The 20,318-nt window shown below is 50.3% G+C and overlaps 1 protein-coding gene across 1 annotated transcript; it reads right to left on the minus strand.

Annotated features, from left to right (window-relative positions):
- Positions 1-996: 996 nt before the first annotated feature.
- On the minus strand, positions 997-15,071 carry LOC135461223 (serine/threonine-protein kinase pim-2-like). Its single transcript, XM_064738229.1, has 5 exons — positions 14,058-15,071; positions 13,884-13,934; positions 13,320-13,686; positions 12,501-12,677; positions 997-1,103 (listed from the first exon to the last, which is right to left on the minus strand). The coding sequence occupies exons 1-5, from the start codon at positions 15,069-15,071 to the stop codon at positions 997-999; spliced, it is 1,716 nt and encodes a 571-aa protein (XP_064594299.1).
- Between the last annotated feature and the right edge of the window lie 5,247 nt (positions 15,072-20,318).

Genomic DNA, 20,318 nt, shown 5'->3' on the forward strand with positions numbered 1-20,318 from the left:
AAAGGGAAAACAAGAAAAACGGTAAAAACTCTTATCTCTGTCAGAGCCTTGAGGAAGGCCCAACCCCTGCATGTCAAGGAAAAACCCACCCACTTGTGAGGGAAGCCCACACTTTCTCTCTTCCCCCCTGCACTGCCCCCCAAAATCACGGTGACCCCAAAGCAAACAAGGGCAGTGGAGCAGCCCAAGCCCTTCCTTGCCTGCACAGCAAAGCAGCTGTGCACAGGTTCTGGAGCCCCACCTCTGCTCCCACCATGGGGTTGGTTTGTGTCGGGCTGGCTGCCCCAGCCCCAGCCCGGGGCACGGTGGGTGCTGGGGGCTGTTGGCAGGGCCAGGAGCCCACTCCCATCTCGTACCCGCCCCAGCCCATCCTCCCAGCCCTGCCAAAAAGCAGCTGGGCAGCGACTGAAGAATGAGTTGCATCTGCCCCAGCAAAGGGGGAGCCTTTGGTTCCCAGCCAGGCTGGGCCATGCCCAAATCTGGCAGAATTTCCCCAGATGGGGACTCATCTGCAAATTCCCTGTGGAGTTTGGCTTTGAAGAAGGTGCCAGAATCAAAGTGCATCACCTTCAGCCTCCAGTGGCCAGGCTGAGGAAGAGCTTGTCATCCTTGATGTCACCCTCGCTGTCTCCAGCAGCAGCAGCAGCAGCAGCAGCAGCATCATCATCCCCACCCGGTACAGCTTCTCCAGGGGCTCCTTCTCCTTCCCTGCGGGCAGACCAGGCTCTCAGGGCTCTGCCCAGGCCCCAGCTGTCAGGGAACCAGGACAAGCAAAACCAGCTGGGGTGGCAGCCACCAGTGCTGGGCAGAGCAGCTCAGCTCCAGCACAAGGGCTCCAGCACAAGGGCTGCGTGTTCCCATCCCATGACCCCGGTCCAGTGACACTGGCAGCACAAAAAGGGTTGGGTTCCTTTGCTTCTCATTGCCAAGGCATGTGTGGAGCAGGAACTTACCAGGGCCCTGGATCAAAGTGTGCCTGTGGCTCTCTCCCTTCTTCTATGGCAGAGGAATATCCTGCATCCAAGGAACACAGAACAGGTCTTCCAGTGTGGGTCTGTCCAAGGAGTTCACGGATAAACACCACCAGATCAGGTCTTTGCACTCTGGGGAGAGAAAGCAGAAACTGATGGTCAGCCAGAGAAGGCTCCTGTCTGCTTTACCCCACTGTTCCCATGCCCAGGCCATGCTGGATGCGCTCTGAGCTGGGCCTAAACTTTCCCACTGAAGCCCCAAACTGCCCATCCGATCAGCATTTTACTATTGTACAAGAACATAATTTTGTTATCAAAATGCTTAGGCAGAGCCACAGACTGAAAATCAACCCTGAGCAGTCCTATCCCATTCCCATCCCATTAGTTACTCACGCGACCCCTAACACTGGAGCCATATCCCATATCACCGGCGGGTGGTCTCATGTTAGGTACAAGGGGATTCGCCCCCATCCACACTCAGGAATTGCTTATGATGCTGTATGGTAGGTTATTCTTTAATCCGGAAGCAATCCTGGAATTATTGATAATGCTGTATGATAGGTTATTCATTAATCCAGAAGCAATCCTGGTGGATCCTTCTGTTTGAAGTTTGGTAAGCAGGGCAAACAATAAAGAGAGATAGGGATAAGGGAATTGTCGAGCTAAGCATGATCAGAGCTAATAATGTCAAACTGACCCTAAGAGCCGTGCCAGTGTCAAGCTGACCCTAAGAGCCGTGCCAAGCCATGGGAACCAAGCCAAGTACACCGGGAATTGACCATATTAGGATAGGAGTTCAAAAGTTTAAAGAGGAAGACTCATCAGAAGACCCGCGCCCATGAGGAAGGCAACGAAGGACCACCATGAATAATCCTCAAAATAGATGTCTCCGCCCACGCTCCGCCCACACCACGCCTCTTATGAATATGATGTAACCCTGCACCCAAGATTGTATAAAAGCTTGCTTCTGTTATGAGATAGCTAGAAATCCCTTTGTGATTTCTCCGACGCGTCGTAATAAAATACCTCCTGTCTATGCTGACTTACTTGAGTCTCTTAGGCAGTTATTCTCGCCTTTTGGGGCAAAATTCGGCATCATATCTGGCGACCCAGATGGGACACTAGACGGGAGAGCAGACCCTTGAACGTCCTCCGGAGCTGGGTCCGGGGCCGGGACCCTCGGGCGCCCCTGACAGATTTTTGTCAGAAGAGACTCCCCCCCCGGACCAGCGCTCTTCGGTGGACGAGGGGTTTCCTGCATCTCCTGCTCCAATTAAGAGGTATTTTAATTGTTTATTGCATATTGAATTTGGAACAAAGCGCTTTAATTGGGAAACGGGGACTAGACGTAGTCGCCCGACGGGAGCCATAGGGACGCCTTGGCATAATCCCATTTGGTATTGGGGTTTGAGTCCCCATTTGGTATTGGTTTTGGTATTGGGGTTTGAGTCCCCATTTGGTATTGGGGTTTGAGTCCCCATTTGGTATTGGTTTTGGTATTGGGGTTTGAGTCCCCATTTGGTATTGGGGTTTGAGTCCCCATTTGGTATTGGATTTGGTATTGGGGTTTGAGTCCCCATTTGGTATTGGGGTTTGAGTCCCCATTTGGAATCAGAGTATTTGTTAAAAGAGTGAAAAAAAAAAAAAAAGAAAAAAAAGGAAAAAGGAAAAAAAAAAAAAAAAAAAAAAAGAAAAAGAAAAAAAAAGGAAAAAGGAAAAAAAAAAAAAGGAAAAAAAAAGAAAAAGAAAAAAAAGGAAAAAGGAAAAAAAAAAAAAAAGGAAGAAAGAGAAGGAAAAGAAAAAAGGAAAGGAAAAGAGTATTTGTTAAAAGGGTGTATGTTTTTCCTTAATGTTGTTGTTTTGTTTGAATTTTTAAAAGCGTTGTTGCTTTGTTTGAATTTTTAAACTACGCCTGGGAACGTATCCAGCCAGGTCCGGGACCTTGTCCAATTTTTCCCTTTCCCTGATAAGGTTTTGAGGAGATACATTTGTGCTACACCTTTGTTTAACTGTTATGTTGTTTGCAAGAATCTCGTAAAGGATTCGGTATTTTGTGTTAACTGTAACCTTTTGTGTGTAAGAATTTATTGTGATATCATCTGCAAACTGTACCTTGGTTTACAGCTGTTTTACGGGTGTGTAATAGCCCGAAGTTGACCAGTATCGGTACTATACGGTTTGCCAGCGACATCTCGGGGTAAAGCGGTGTACTCTGATAAACCGGAAAGGTAGGACGTTTGAATGAATGAGTGTGGGTATGAGTGAGAGTGAATGAGACGCAGCATCGCTGCGAAGCGAGAGGGGAGTCCCGCTCCGCATTTCCTGTTCTTCGCGAGAAGCCAGGTCGGAAAAGGACAAAGCGATTGGAAATTGTGTGTATGAAGTGTTAAAATAAACTGATATATATTGCCTGCGAGAAAGAGACTAAACCGAAAACATAGACGCAGGGAATAGCCATGGGAGGCCAACAGAGTAAGGACGTAAATATGAAAACCCCCTTAGGATGTATCCTAAAGCACTGGAAGGACTTGGGAGGAATTCCGGGGGGAAACATAAGTAAAAAGACACTCCTTAAATATTGTACACAGTGGTGGCCATTGTACAAATTAGATGACAATGAGAAATGGCCGCTGGAGGCAACAACTAATTATAATACTATTTTACAACTGATGCTTTTCCTCCGCCGACTTAATAAATGGGACGGTGATGTACGCTGACATGTTCTTTACCCTAAGAAATAAACCGGAGTGGCAGAAATAGTGTGGGGTAAACGTAGCACCTCAGGACCCTCTAGTGTTGGCCCTGGAAAAAGATAAGAAAGGTTCAAAGCCTAAAGAACATTGCTGTGATGCATGTAGCATTGGGCAACAATGTCTTAAGTTAACAAGAAGGGATAGTGGAAAGGAGAGCGAAATAAGCCTGTGGGAATACCATCCCTTTGCTCCAGGGCGGGAAGGGCCTCTTCCCAGGCCAAAGGAGGAACAAGGGGAACCTAGTCCATTAAAGGAACTGGATCGATGGTGGAAGTCTAAGTTTGGGCACAGCCCCCAGAAACTGGACAACAGTTGGGAGGAGGGTACCCCATCAAAATCGGGGATCGATGAGAGGAAAGGCAGCCCTCGGGGACTAGATAGATCGCAGGGGTCGGGGAGCTACATGGATGCTGACAGCCCACCCAGACTAAAAGTCGAAGGGGAGGAAGGCAGTACACCAGGAGCGGAGAGCCGAAGGGAGACACGTAGCTTGCCCGAACTCAGTCCACATGGGGATAACAACACACCCAGAAGTGGAGGCGTCTGTAGAATGGAAACCAGCACACCAAGGACTGGGGACAAAAGTAACTCACTGGGAACCGACCTCTCTAAACTGAGGGGTGACATCTCTGAATTGAGATATAATGAAAAGAATGATGAGACATGTGAAAGGGAGGTAGAGAACAACTCACAGAAACTGAATATAATAATTCGGATAGAAGACAAGAGGGATGGAAGAGGAGCAGAGGACGAGGGGGACAGCAGCCCGGGACAGGAAAAGAGCTGGCAGATACAAAAAGGGCAACAGATGCAGGACGAGAATCAAATGGATTGTGTAGTAAAGATAGGAGGTGAACAACAGGAAGGGGGAAAGAGGAAAGAGAAGAGAAAGAATAGGGAAGACATTGAGGCCCAGGAAGAGGATCCCGGAGAAGGGACCAGTCACTCATATTATACCAGATCTCTGGCACGGGAGGAAGCAAAGCAAAGGGAGGAAGGGAACCATACGATAGCTCCTCTCCGACAACTTATGCCAATGGTGGGGGAGAGGACTAGAGTAAAGGTGCCGTTCTCGACAAGTGATCTAAATAATTGGAGGGATGAGGCAAAGAATTTCAGGAGGAATCCAGAGGGAGTAGCAAAGAGGTTTGAGTTAATGGCAAAGAACCTAGATATTGACTGGGAGGATATAGAGGTAATGTTGTCGGAGTTGACGGATACAGAAAGGGAACTCGTATTGGAAACAGGGAGAAGACACGCCCAAATATTATCAGGGAGACTAGAAGATAATTTTCCCAGCAGTAAACCAGAGTGGGACCCGGGCAATGCAGAGCACTATCAGAGGTTAGTGCAGTATAGGAAACTGATAGCGATGGGCTTGCGTAATGCGATCCCTAAGGCTATCAATTGGTCAATGCTATATGACATCAGACAGGGAAAAGATGAGACCCCATCGGAGTTCCTGGATAGGCTTAGGGCAGCAATGAGACAATACACACCCCTGGACCCAGCAACAGAAGAAGGGAAACAGCACTTGCTAGGGTTAATGATGGGACAAAGTAACCCAGACATCAGAAAGAAATTACAAAAGCTTGAACATCCAGCAAATAAGAACCTAGAGACACTGCTGAATGAGGCATGGAAGGTATACAATAATAGAGAAGTAGAGGAGAAGAAAAAGGAGGACAGGAGGATAGCTCGAGTAGTGGCTGTAGCAGTGGCAGCTCAGAGGACAGGTCACTCGGAACCTGGAACTAGGGGAAGAGGTAGAGGCAACCCAATAGGAGGCAGGGGGAGGTTCCAACCCCACCCAACTAGAGTAGGGCCAAATCAGTGTGCATTCTGCCTAGAGATGGGACACTGGAAGCAAGAATGCCCCGACTAAGGGAAAGGGTGATGGCCACCACTACTACCACACATCAAGATAGTGAATGAGGGGGACCGGTGGGCCGTACCCTAGCAGACCCACTGGTTAAAATGGAGCTAGGGGAAGGTAAAAGGGAATTGAACTTTTTGATTGACACGGGAGCAACCTTTTCGGTTTTAAATCAAGAATTGGTACCTAAAAGTGATGAATTTGTACAAGTTGTGGGAGCAACAGGCCAACCAGAAAAGGCTTACTTTTTGAAACCTATTAAATACAAAATTGGGAAACAAATGGGAATTCACCAGTTCCTGTATTTACCAAATTCGCCAAGACCCTTATTGGGGAGAGACCTATTGGAAAACTTGGGAGCCGTAATAAAGTTCAATAAAGACAAATTGGAATTTCAAGTAAATGAGGAACAACTGATTACAGCTTTAAGCCTAACAATCAGTTGTGTGGAACCCAAACCTGAGAGTCACAATTCCGAGCGAATCCTGAGCGAGGCATACCCATTAGTTTGGGCTACTGATATACCGGGAAGGTCAAAAAAGCAGCACCGATTGTTGTTGAACTTAAAGTTGGGGCAAAACCGGTAAAAAGAAAACAATACCCTTTAAGGATAGAAGACAGGAAGGGGATTGAGCCCATAATCAAAAGGTTTTTGGAATTAGGATTATTGGTAGAATGCGAATCGGATTTTAACACACCAATCCTGCCAGTAAAGAAACCTAGTGGGGCTTACAGACTAGTTCAGGATCTGAGAGCAGTAAACGAAATAACCAAGACATTACATCCAGTAGTTGCTAACCCATACACACTTCTAACTAGACTAAAGGATAATTTGGCCTGGTTTACCGTATTAGATTTGAAAGACGCATTCTTCTGCCTTCCCCTAGCCCCTGAGAGTCAAAAGATCTTTGCTTTTGAGTGGGAGTCTGTAGATAGAGGGAGAAAGACCCAGCTCACCTGGACGGTATTACCCCAAGGATGGGCCAATTCCCCCACGATTTTTGGGAACCAATTAGCCAAAGAATTAGAACAGTGGGAAAGGCCGCTGGGAGATGGTACCCTTCTGCAGTACGTAGACGACCTCCTAATAGCAACAGTGACAGAGGAAGAATGCATTGAATGGACCATTTCCTTGCTAAATTTCCTGGGTTTAAGCGGATATCGAGTCTCTCAACAGAAAGCACAGCTGGTGCAAAAGGAAGTGGTGTACCTGGGATACGAAGTCTCCAGAGGACAGCGATCCCTGGGAGCAGCTAGGAAAGAGGCCATCTGCCAGATGCCTAGACCAGAGACGGTGAGAGATCTGCGAGCCTTTCTGGGGATGACAGGTTGGTGTCGGCTATGGATCTACCAGTACGGAATACTCGCTAAACCATTGTATGACTTGTTGAAGGGATCCAAGAATGTCCTAGTGTGGACTCCCGAAGCAGAAGGGGCCTTCAAGAAGTTAAAGCTGGAACTAATGAGAGCACCAGCCTTAGGTCTCCCAGATGTATCAAAACCATTCTGGCTGTTCTCCCATGAGCGACAAGGAATGGCCTTAGGAGTCCTAGCACAGCAGTTGGGACCACATAAGAGAGCTGTGGCCTACTTCTCCAAGCAGCTAGATGAAGTAAGTAAAGGATGGCCAGGCTGTCTGAGGGCAGTAGCCGCAGTGATAATTAACGTAGAAGAGGCCAGGAAGCTCACGTTGGGTCAAAAGATGACTGTGCTGGTATCTCACACTGTGTCGGCTGTGCTGGAACAGAAAGGCAATCATTGGTTGTCGCCCTCCAGATTCCTAAAATACCAGGCCATCCTGGCTGAATCAGATGATGTAACTATTCAGGTAACTAACATTGTGAACCCAGCTTCATTTCTAGAAGGAAGAGCCCCAGCAGAATCCATTGAACACGACTGCCTGGAAACAATTGAAGCCGTCTACTCCAGTCGTCCGGATCTCAAAGAGGAGCCGTTCGAAGATGCAGACAACTGGTTCTCAGATGGCAGCAGCTTTGTGAAGCAGGGAGTAAGACTGGCTGGCTATGCAATTACTACCACAGAAGAAGTAATTGAGTCAAACTCTTTGCCTGCGGGGACTTCAGCCCAAAAGGCAGAGCTGATAGCTCTGACTCGAGCTTTGGAATTGGCAGAGAACATGCAAATTAATATATGGACTGACTCTAAATATGCCTTTTCCGTTGTGCATGCCCATGGGGCCATCTGGAAAGAAAGAGGACTGCTGACTACGCAAGGGAAAACAGTCAAGCATGCAGAGGAGATTCTACGATTGCTAAAGGCGGTCCAACTCCCAGCACAAGTGGCCATAATGCATTGTAAGGGACACCTGAAAGGTAATACTATTCCAGAAATAGGGAACAGGAAGGCAGATACAGAAGCTAAATTGGCTGCCACAAGGGCTAAGGAAGTGAAAGTAATGGCCCTAATACCAGGAGAAACTGGATACCAATATCCAGCCAGATTACCAAGAATCAGATCATAGATGGATTCAAAGGAATAAGGGCAAAATACTAGAAAATGGTTGGAGTAGATTGGAAACGGGACAGCTAGTAATACCAGGAAACGTGATGTGGCAGTTTGTAAAAGCAGAACATGAAAAAGCCCACTGGGGCTTGGATCCGCTCTATCAGTACCTGCAAGCTAAGATAGCAGGGCCAAAATTATTTACCACCATAAAACATGTCACATCCCAGTGTGAGCGATGCCTGAAGAACAACCCGAATACAGGGACTAGGATACACCAGGGAGCAATAAATCGAAGTAAATTCCCAGGTGAAGTATGGCAAATTGATTTTTCTGAACTCCCAAGAAAAGGGGGGTTCGGTACTTGTTGGTATTAACTGATACATTTTCTAAGTGGCCTGAAGCATTCCCTTGCAGGACAAATAAAGAAAGAGAAGTAACAAAAGTGTTATTGAATGAAATTATTCCACGATTTAGAGTACCGAAGACCATTTCTTCAGATAGGGGTACACATTTCTGTGCAAAAGTAGTGAGAGCAATAAGCAAAGCATTACAAATCAAATGGCAATTACACACGCCTTACCGTCCACAGGCCAGTGGGCAAGTAGAAAAGATGAATCATCTTATCAAACAGCAGATTGCCAAAATATGCCAAGAGACTAATTTGCAGTGGTATCAAGCTTTGCCTATTGCTCTGCTGAGGCTAAGAGTCAAACCAAGGTCAAAAGAAAGGTTAAGCCCATTTGAAGTTCTGTATGGTAGACCTTATGCTATGCAAGTTGTAAATGGGGACGCTATAGACCAAATTGGTAATCAGTACATTTACGATTATGTAGTTACGGTGGGGAAACAGTTCGATAAGAATGCTACTGTAATGATAGAGCACCAACCTAAACAACCTGACTGCAAATTGCATCCGTTTAATCCCGGTGACTGGGTGTATGTTAAGAATCTTTTAGGAAAACCCCTACAAGAGAAGTGGGAGGGACCCTTCCAAGTGCTGCTGACTACCTTCACCGCGGTTCGGATCAAGGAGCGACCTGCGTGGATCCATTACTCACGGGTCAAGAAAGCTCCGGAGAACAAACAAGAGCAGACATCATGATCCTGACTCCACATCAAACCCTTACAACTTTGATCATTGGACTCTCGATAAGTATAGCTCTTCCCCAAGACTATGCCCCAATAGACCCATGGTCTTATGCACACCAGTGTATCCACCCAGAGTTGGAAACGAAGGGACCCTATTTCGAGGTTTATGCTCTGCGTAACAATCAGCCATACCCGAGTAAAGTATGGGATCAGTCCTCCATGGTAGCATACAAGGGAGACCAAATCCAAATTGGGTGTCGAGAACTTGACCCGGTAGAAGGGAGAACAAGGCGGCTAGTATTAACAATTAAACCCTTGATGCTAGCCCCTGAACATAACTTAATTACCTTTAGTCCAGTGAAGATGGGCCAGCCCACTGTCTGGACCCAGCAAAAGAGCCCAATCTCATGTCAGTGGAGTGACTTCCGAGAAGATCCACCCGGATCACAACCGCGAAACTCGGTAATCTATGCGGAAGATTCGCATGGGGAACTACATCCTCGAAACATAACCCTTGACCTCTACCCTCTTCTCTCTCCTGCGGGAAAGATCGTAGTATCTAGTGGTCCTGAGGAAGGGAGGGCACAGTGTGAGATGGCATTTAGATTAGATCAGTCGATGATGTTCACATGCGAAAGGGAATTGAAAACGCTGGAGCGAGGTATTAGCTTCCCTCAACGGGCTGTCCAATATGAGGTGGCATTATCGGAAGACATGATCCCATTGTATCCAGATCTAGACTTACCCCAAGAAATCACTCCACCGGTGGAATGTAAAATAGTGCATAACCTGACCTTTATAGGGCCTCAGGTGATAAGAAAATCTAATGAACTAAAATTATTATTAGACCCCACTTATTCTCTGAAGAAGGTACAGATGAACATCCACACCGATGTTACACATTTGCAGAAGGATTGCCGCCCATTTATACAGCAAAGCCTCAAGGGATGGAATGCATGGCTAGCGACAAGGTCTTATCACAGGAGGGCACAAAGAGATCTTAGTGGGTGGGTCGGCACCGGATTTGGTATATTAAACACGATAGATCAAGAGGTATTAGTGAACAAATTAAGCACCGTCACGACGAACCTGGGAAAGCTTAAGATGCCCCTCAGTTCATCCATGCTTACATTAGCAGAAACACAATCGCTAGTAGTAAAATTACTAACCATGGTAGCGAACCATACTGCAGAGGATTTTGTGAAGCTTGTTAATTATACAGGGGAATTTAGCAAAGACATTGCGCTCGCCATCCAATGCCCTCAAACGCAACAATGGGTACAATCAGTAGCGGCAGGAATAATAAGAGAAGGAACGTCAGGTATATTACCTCAAGAAATAAGGGAAACGATATTAAAGGACAATCACACCACACAATTCGAGAAAGACCACCAAGCCTGGTGGCAATTAGTAAATTTCACTTATGAACCCCAACAAGAACATATTGAAGCCTATGTCCTCACCATCAGTGCGGCAGAGGAAAGAGCTATCTTTCCCATCCTCACTCTAGGGACAATACATCAGGGTGTCATTGTCAAACCAATAGACCATAATGTCTGGGCTAGTTATGATTATACCAAAAAGAGGTGGCAGTCGATTAGCACAGAAGCATGCATTCCTAGGGGACAGTTAGGCTATGTTTGCGAAAACGCTGTGGTAGAAGCAGAAGATTTATGCTTAGATGCCGAGGATAGTGTATGCACCTTTGAAATGCTTCCGCATAATAGAACACAGTCACAAGTCTACTATATAGGGAATGGGTGTGCTTGCGTGAGGACAGCTTGTGACAACGTCATTATAGATGGTTGCCAAGAAGAGACTAACAATACTAACTTTTGTGTATGCAATTTTACCAAGATAATAGGTTGTGATTTTCATTATACTGTCCCAATAACTACCCAACAGCTAATTAACGCAGATTTTAACCTATATCAAGAGATACCGAAATTACAAATAGGGATGGACGTTGAAATTCTTAAAGCAATGCTCGTACATCCTAAAGTGAAGGAATTGGTGCAAAAGGTGAATCAAACGACTAAACGAATGATATGGCAGGTGGAACATAATTCAGAGAAAATAAAGAATGTCCTGACCAAAGTAGAACAAGTAGGTCAGCATCATTGGTGGGATATCTTTACAGGATATTCCCCAACAGCTACACAGGTCTTCAACTACCTGGTGCACCCAATGCTAATAGTAATTGTAGCTCTGCTACTGTTAACTTTCACAAATATTTGCATGTGGTGGAGACTAAGGATTATAATGAAAAGAACTCAAATAGTTTGGGCTATGGTACGAGCGTATCAGCGCCCTATAGGAATAGAATTAGACGAAAGAATTCGTATGTTATAAGAAAAGGGGGGAAATGAAGCCCCAAACTGCCCATCCGATCAGCATTTTACTATTGTACAAGAACATAATTTTGTTATCAAAATGCTTAGGCAGAGCCACAGACTGAAAATCAACCCTGAGCAGTCCTATCCCATTCCCATCCCATTAGTTACTCACGCGACCCCTAACACTGGAGCCATATCCCATATCACCGGCGGGTGGTCTCATGTTAGGTACAAGGGGATTCGCCCCCATCCACACTCAGGAATTGCTTATGATGCTGTATGGTAGGTTATTCTTTAATCCGGAAGCAATCCTGGAATTATTGATAATGCTGTATGATAGGTTATTCATTAATCCAGAAGCAATCCTGGTGGATCCTTCTGTTTGAAGTTTGGTAAGCAGGGCAAACAATAAAGAGAGATAGGGATAAGGGAATTGTCGAGCTAAGCATGATCAGAGCTAATAATGTCAAACTGACCCTAAGAGCCGTGCCAGTGTCAAGCTGACCCTAAGAGCCGTGCCAAGCCATGGGAACCAAGCCAAGTACACCGGGAATTGACCATATTAGGATAGGAGTTCAAAAGTTTAAAGAGGAAGACTCATCAGAAGACCCGCGCCCATGAGGAAGGCAACGAAGGACCACCATGAATAATCCTCAAAATAGATGTCTCCGCCCACGCTCCGCCCACACCACGCCTCTTATGAATATGATGTAACCCTGCACCCAAGATTGTATAAAAGCTTGCTTCTGTTATGAGATAGCTAGAAATCCCTTTGTGATTTCTCCGACGCGTCGTAATAAAATACCTCCTGTCTATGCTGACTTACTTGAGTCTCTTAGGCAGTTATTCTCGCCTTTTGGGGCAAAATTCGGCATCACCACCAATTCCCTGTTTTGGAGGAGAGCAGGACATGTGCCACCTCCTCAGCAGCTGCCAGAGCGGGATGCCCACGAGCCCGCTGCTGGCTCCCAGCACTGGAATTCCCCCGTGCCCAGAGAAGAGGATCCACCTTGAGAGAGCCTTTGTGGCAGCGGGAGCTGGCCCCAGCTGAGGTTCCGGCCCCTGCTGAAAGGGTGCTCCCCGCAGACCATCTGGTGCAGCAGGATGCCCAGGGACCAGATTGTTGCTGCCTCGCCATGGTACCAGCCAAAGTCGTTCCATTCCGGGGGGCTGTAGGACAGTGTTCCTATGGAATACAGATGGAGTTCATCAGGGGGATGCTGCTGCTCCCAGAGCCTGGCCCCAGCATCCCTGGGTATGCGGGGGCTGCATCAGGGGCACACAGGGTGACCACTGCCCTCTCGCCAGCATCTGGGACTTGTGCACAAAGTTAGGGTTGGAAAAGAAGCCTCTGGTGCTGGAAGAGGGCAGCCCTGGCTAGGCCCGACCATGACATGCAAAGGAAAAACCCACTCCATGCTGGGGAAAAAACATGCCCTTATCCTCCCTGCCTGCATTGCCCCAAAAATATTATGAAGCCAAGGGAAACAGGGCGAGTGGAGCAGCCCAAGCCCTTCCTCTCATCTGCACACCAAACTGGCTGGGGCACAGGTTCTGCCCTCTCTCTCTGCTACCCCCACCCACGGGGGTTTTGGTCGGGCTGGCTGCCCCAGCCCAGCCCCAGTCCTGGGCAGAGTGGCTGGCAAAGGCTGCCAGCAGGGCTGGAAGATGGCTGCCCACCCAGCCCTGCTCTAAAGCAACTCAGCTGAGGACTCAGTGCCCTGACTGGCAGCAAAAGGGAGAATCCCTGCTGCCACAGCCAGCTTGGGCTGTGAGATGTTGGGCCATGAGATGTCAGCAGCGGGAGCACAGCCCTGGGTAGGCTCACCTGCAAAGTGAGTGTAGACTGTGTCCTGCAGGTAGGTGCCACAGCCAAAGTCAATCAGCTTGGCCTGCCCGGTGTCCAGGTCAACCAGGATGTTCTCTGGCTTGATGTCCCTGTGCAGGACCCCGCAGCTGGTGCAGTGCCGCACGGCCTCCAGCACCTGGCGGAACAGCTCCCGCGCCTCCTCCTCGGGCAGGAACCGCCGTGCCCCAATGAAACGATGCAGGTCCTGACACTGCTCTGGCCGCTCCAGCACCATCACGATGCAGTTGGGGAGCTCGAGCCACTCCAGCAGCTGGACCACACCGGGGAAGCCAGTGGACACCTTGGCCAGCAGCACGATCTCCAGGGGTGCGCTGGTGCCGTCGGGCTGCGGGAGGAGCACGATGCCGTCACTGGGGCCGATGCCGTGCCAGGCCTGGGGAAGCCCTCAGCCAGGCCGGGATGCTCTGCGCCCTGCGCTGGCCCCACGCCCGCTCTCCCTCGGGGCGTCCTGGCGGCTCCCACCGTGCCGGGCCCCGGCTCATCCCTGGCCGGCAGCCCCGGCTGCTGGTCCCGCTCACTCACCAGCTCGCCCCAGTGCCGGACGCGGTTCCGTGGCACCCTTTTGATGGCCACCTGCAAGCCAAGGGCAGCAGCGGGCTCAGCTCGCCGCCCGCACTGCGAGCCCCATCCTCCGCCCTCTGCCCTCCTCCTCCTCCATCCCCTCCTCCTGCGCCCGCCGCCGGCCCCGCCGCTCACCGGGGCGCCGTCCGAGAGCCGCGTGGCCGCGAAGACTCTGCCGAAGCCGCCGCGCCCCAGCAGCGATCCCAGCCGGTACCGCTCCTGCAGGGCCTCCTGCGCCGTCCCTGCGGGCGGGACGCGGCTGTCAGCGCTCGGCCCGGGGCCAGCAACGGCCCCCGAGCGCCCCTCACCCGCCCCGGGCCGGCCATGCCCAGGCGTTCGCTCCCGGGAACGCGGCACGGGAGGCTCGGGGCCGGCGGCCGCGCTGCCGAGCGGCGGAGCTCGGGCCGGGGAAGCCGCAGCGGAGGCGGCGGGAGCGGCCGCGCCGCGTGTGTGCTCCGCGGGCCCCGGGAGGAGCAGGGGCAAGGGCCGGGGCCGGGGCCGGGGCCGGGGCTGGGGCCGGGGCCGGGGCTGGGGCTGGGGCCGGGGCCGGGGCCGGGACTGGACCCTGCGTCGGGTCTGGGGCCGGGCTCGGGCCAGGCGGAGGCAAAGGGCGGCGATGCCGCCCCCGCCCCAGGCACTGATGCCCGCCCAGCAGCGCCACCGCCAGTACGGCCAGAGCCGGGCGGAGGCGAGACCGCGGCGGGACGGCCGGGGCCGGGCACGGGGCAGCCCCGCCCGGGGCCGGGGGCGGGCCGGGGGCATGGCCCGGCCCTGCAGGGGACAGGGAGGCGGGGAGAGGAGAGGGACGCCGGGCAAGGGACCCCGAGAGAAGGGTGCCCGACAGCGGGAAAGGGAGAGAGAGAGAAAGAAAGAGAGAAGAGAAAGAAAGAGAGTATTCAAAATATCTCTTTGCTGCCGCCGCTTCTGCTGCCGCCGCTGCTGCTGCCGCCGCTGCCGCCGCTGCAACTGAAGCACCGGGGCCGTTCGTCCCCGTGTCCGTTCCCCGCTCGCCCCACGTTCGAGCCCCGCGCGCCCCGGGGACAGCCCCTCCGTCTGCCCAAACACGGGAACTTTGCAGTGCTGAGCGCAGATGCAGAGCCCTGACTCCTGCACACTGGCACAGCGATCCCCTCGCTCGCTGCTGGGCATTGTCCTTGCTGAGGGTCAGACACTGTCGGGCCACCTTCCCTTGGGGTAGGATTCCTACCTGAGCCCAGCACTGCACTGACACCTCCAGTGTTGCTTTCCTGTAAAAACAGGGGAAGGAAAACTGTGTGTGGCTCATGGTATTTTAGAGTGTCTAAAAATCACTAAGTCACCAATCTTAGAGGTGAGGTGCATCTGGAATTACTGGGATGGAGAAATAGTGTAACATGGAAAAGGGGAGCATAGAAATAAATAGAGGAAAGCATCTTGGATTGTTTCTGTCGGATCTCAATATCTCAGTCCTGAGATGCTGAGCCTCCGAGACCCTGGGGGGGGCTCGGGACTCCTGGAATGCTGCCAGAAGTGTCTGGTAGCTGGACTTTAACCCTGCACAGGAGACGACAGGGATGAGGGCTTCACCGGGTGATTGGTGAAGGGATTAGCTAATTAGAGGGTGAGACACAAGGTTTAAGATTTATGTACAGGGGGGTTTAGAGGAGTAAGATGGAGGAATTGGGGTGTGTCCTGTCCTCCTCCTTCTTCCTCCTCTCCTCCATCTTCTTTGGCCACGGTGGCACCTTTCTATTGGTTATTACTGAGAGTACACCGAGTTATAACAATAGATGGTATTGGGGAAAAATGATAAATATTGTACACGTAGCAAAGGGTATAAAGATAGGTGCCTGCCCGGAGGGCAGACGGAGTGTGCCCATGGCTGACTGCTGTGCAGATCTCTGTTCGGCTGAAAGAACATCTTTTAGATAAACAATTAATAAACATAAAACCAGAAAGAAGAACTGAAGCCTCTTCTCGTCTTTCGATACCCGGGCTGTCCCAAGGTCACCCAGGGCCTCCTCCGGGCCTCCCAGGCCCCTCAAACAGCCGAGATAAACCCAGACTTGGCGTCCCTGGACGGACCACGAACCACCACAACCTTTCGGGGGAAGATAAACCGGACATTTGGCTTCCACTGGGTGAGCTCTGACCACCACAACCTTTCGGGGGGGGCACCACCACCTTCAAAGCCCTGAAGAAAAAAAGAGAGAAGAAGAGAAAAAAAAAAAGCCAGCAGAGACTGCAAAAAAAAAACCAGCAGTCACTGAGAATTCCATCTCTCAGTTTCTGCCGAAGAGAATTCGTAGCAGAACAGCCCGGACTGGAACCAGAAGGCGCCCTGGGTCCACCTCTCGTGATCTGCTGGACAGATCGAGACGTCCAGACTGCTCTGAACGACAGATTTGGTAAGAAAGCCTGAAAATAAGAACATGGGGGCACACCTTCCCAGGAACAACGGGAAATTTTGTCCACCTTATAAGGTGTGACACAAACATACAAAAATTAATTAGCTCTGGCCTTAAAAGGCCAGGAAGGAACACCCCGAGACGCACCAGACGTCCGGGGGGGGGCCCTCGGAAGAGGGGGGAGCAGGACTCCGGAAAAAATTAGCTCTGGCCTTAAAAGGCCAGGAAGGTAGACCCCCGAGACGCACCAGACGTCCGGGGGGGGGACTCTCTGAAAGAGAGAGGGGAGCAAGGCTCCAGGAAAAGATTAGCTCTGGCCTTAAGAAGCCAGGGGGAAATGCTCTTGGAGAAAAAAGAGCAAGAAATATTATTAAAACACCCGGTCCCAAAACCCAGAAACCCTGGGAAACTCCCAAAAAGCGTCCAGAAAGCCCAGAGAGCATGGAGGATTCAGGACCGAGGGGGGAGAGCAGGGGAAGAAAAAGGGATCGGGGGAGGCGATTTCTCGCGGCGGCGGAGCAGGCGGGGAGCGCGGCTGAAGAAAAAAACAAAAGACGCGTGTTCAGATACGGCTTTGCTAAGCTCAGGGCCGGGGGGTGCAGCGGCCCGGGGGCCGGCAAGGTAGCAGAAACGCGCGCGGCAGGCAAAACTCGCAAGAACCCAGGGCGGAAGTCACATGCCAGCGCAGCAGGGGCGTCCGACATGGGCAGCGGCATGGGAGAAAATTGCGCAATCCCAGAAAAGCTGCGTGAGACGCAGGGGCGCGCGGTTGTGACGCAAAAAAAAACCCGGTGCGAGTCGCGGCAGAGCGCGGGTGCCGGCGGGAGGGGGCCACACACACTGACGAAAGGCCACACACACACACAGCGTCGGAGGAGGAGGAGACAGTCAGGGGCAGACCGAAGGGGGAAAATTCAGAGGCGGAAGAAAAAGGGAGAGGAAAAAATTACCTCGGGAGAGACACAGAGCAGCTCGGAAAGCACGCATGCGCCGAGCGCGGGCGGGGGCGGGCCAGACCCCCGGTGACGTCTCAGGCGAGGAGGGGCCCTCTCCAGACTTGGTGCCTTTGGTAAAAACCCTCGGGGTCCTAAGCCTCTCCCCTCCTGGGGAGGCTTGTGTGTTTTCTAACTCTATTGTCAGTTGAATCAAAACTAGGTAACCCCTGAGTGAGCTTGCAGACAGCAACAATCGCGGAACAAAGAGGCAGTTGTCAGCAGAGCTACAGTATCATTTCGTAACAAGTCTGCAACTATCCAGCGATTTTCCTCAACAAGATGTAAGAAGAAACGAATACTCAGACAAAAGTCGGGACTCAGACTGCAAAGGACAACTCAGAAGAGAAACAAGAGGAACGAAAGACTCTGGGGGGGTTTTTTCTCTTTGGGGTCTTGAATATTTCTGTATAAGAACGAAAGACTAGGAGGTTTTCTCCTTGGGATCTTGAATTGCAATAGGCAATGGAGTAAATTTACCTATTACAGGGAAAACTGACAAAGGATCATATATTGATCAGCTGGTAGATTTCTTTGACATTTCTCCCATTTGGAGAAGAATTTTAAGGGCAGATTTCTTTGACATTTCTCCCATTTGGAGAGGAATTTTAAGGGCAGATTTCTTTGACATTTCTCCCATTTGGAGAAGAATTTTAAGGGTAGGATTTTATGTTTTAATAGTTTAGGATTTTATGTTGTAATAATTTTCCTAGTCCTCATCCATGTCGTCCCAGATGCCATGAATCAGATTGTAAAAGAGGTTTTCTTGGGGCAAACAGAAGGGGGAGATGTCGGATCTCAATATCTCAGTCCTGAGATGCTGAGCCTCCGAGACCCTGGGGGGGGCTCGGGACTCCTGGAATGCTGCCAGAAGTGTCTGGTAGCTGGACTTTAACCCTGCACAGGAGACGACAGGGATGAGGGCTTCACCGGGTGATTGGTGAAGGGATTAGTTAATTAGAGGGTGAGACACAAGGTTTAAGATTTATGTACAGGGGGGTTTAGAGGAGTAAGATGGAGGAATTGGGGTGTGTCCTGTCCTCCTCCTTCTTCCTCCTCTCCTCCATCTTCTTTGGCCACGGTGGCACCTTTCTATTGGTTATTACTGAGAGTACACCGAGTTATAACAATAGATGGTATTGGGGAAAAATGATAAATATTGTACACGTAGCAAAGGGTATAAAGATAGGTGCCTGCCCGGAGGGCAGACAGAGTGTGCCCATGGCTGACTGCTGAGCAGATCTCTGTTGGGCTGAAAGAACATCTTTTAGATAAACAATTAATAAACATAAAACCAGAAAGAAGAACTGAAGCCTCTTCTCGTCCTTTGATACCCGGGCCACCTCCGGGCCACCTCCGGGCCACCTCCGGGCCTCCCAGGCCCCTCAAACAACCAGAGATAAACCGAGATGTTTCTTTCATTTTCATTTCACTTCTTGAAAGCTGTTTCAGTTTCCCAGGAATCTTCTCCTGTCTGCTCTTCCCAATAATCTCTCATGGAGAATAAGGTCAATTTTCTGTCACAAGATTTGCCACCAGGAAATGATGCCACTGGTGAAATTTTCATTGTAACTGTTTGTGCTGGCTTAGGGCAAATTTGGGGAGGAAATCTCCAAAAGGGGTCCGTCTAGAAAGCAAGTTCAAGCGGCCCCTCCCCCTACTAGTTCAGGAAAAGACTTCCCTTGAGAAAAGTGAAAAAGTTTATTTAACAAGTAAAGTATTCACAAGCATGAAAAATGAATAATATTAAATCAAACCTCTGACAGTGCTGAAGAGATGGCAAATTCAGAAAGTCCTTTTTGTGGGTTGTAGTTGGCTCACTCAGTCTCTTCTAAGTCCCTCTGGCGCTGGAATGCAGCGTCCCAGACCTTGGTGGGCCACAGGGGTGAGCTGGTGCCGGTGTTCTTCTGGGTTTTCAGTCCAGAGCAGGTTTAAACAGTTCCAAGAAAAAGGAAAGTCACAGTCCAAGGAACTTCTCTTCCTAAGCAAGCTAAAACCAAATTGCTAGCCCTGGGCTGTGAAGGCATCGGGAAATTTCCAAATCTGGGCACTGGCGGTCCCAGAAAACACTAGATCTGGATGGTGCTGCAGCCAGAACCTGCAGATTTCCAAATTTTGGCTTTCTGTGCCAGCAAATCACTGGACTTGGGCTGTGCCAGCACCAGGAAGTTTTCAGATCTGGGCGCTGGCGCTGCCAGCAAACACCAGATCTGGGTGGTGTCATTGCCAGCAACAGAAATCTGCCAGATTTGGGCTCTGCTGGCTCTGGGAAATTTCCAAATCTGGGTTCTGGTTACATGAAACACAAGATGTGGGTGGTGCCAGACCCAGTAGCAGGAAGCTGCCACAGGTTTTGGATTTCTGTGCCAGCAAATTGCTGCACTTGGGCTGTGCCAGAATAGGGAAATTTCCAGATCTGGGCACTGGCAGTGCCAGCAAACAGCCCATTTCAGGCTCCAGGCTCCAGGAAGGACTGGGTCTGGATGCCTTCCTCTTTTCTTTCCTTCTTTCCTTCCATCTTTCTTGGGATCCTGCTGCCAACAAACTCCAGATTGGGCAGTGCTGGCAAGGGGAAATTGCCAGGTTTTAGCTTTCTTTGCCTGCAAATTCTGGATATGGGTGGTGTCAGAAGAGGGAAATTGCCAGATGTGGGCACTGGCAGTGCCAGCGCATGTCAGATCCTGGTGCGGAATGTGCCGGCACTGGGAAATTGCCAGATGCTTATTTTCTGTGCCAGCAAATTGCTGGAATTATGCTGTGCAAGCATCTGAAAAATTCCGGATCTGGGTACTGGGGGTGTCAGCAAACATGAGATCGGGTTGCTGTAGGTGCCAGGTATTTGCTTGGTTTTGCCTTTCTTTGCTAGCAAATTGCTGGACTTGGGCTGTGCCAGAATATGGAAATATCAAGATCAGGGAACTGGCAGTGCCAGCAAACACCACATTTCAGGAAGGATTGGATCTGGACCCGTTCCCTCCCTGCCTCCCTCCCTCAAAACAAGGTGCCAGAGGGGCTGG

This window comes from Zonotrichia leucophrys, unplaced genomic scaffold (genome assembly GCF_028769735.1).
Source record: "Zonotrichia leucophrys gambelii isolate GWCS_2022_RI unplaced genomic scaffold, RI_Zleu_2.0 Scaffold_224_81593, whole genome shotgun sequence".
Lineage (NCBI taxonomy): Eukaryota > Metazoa > Chordata > Aves > Passeriformes > Passerellidae > Zonotrichia > Zonotrichia leucophrys.

Bases quoted from the DNA above. Each gene is read 5' to 3' on its own strand.
- LOC135461223 (XM_064738229.1), bottom strand. From the start codon at position 15,071: ATGCCCAGCAGCGAGCGAGGGGATCGCTGTGCCAGTGTGCAGGAGTCA. The intron at 13,935-14,057 runs GTGAGCGGCGGG...CTTGGCTTGCAG, and splicing joins GGCTCTCGGACGGCGCCCCG to GTGGCCATCAAAAGGGTGCC. The intron at 13,687-13,883 runs GTGAGTGAGCGG...CTCCTCCCGCAG, and splicing joins TCCGGCACTGGGGCGAGCTG to CCCGACGGCACCAGCGCACC.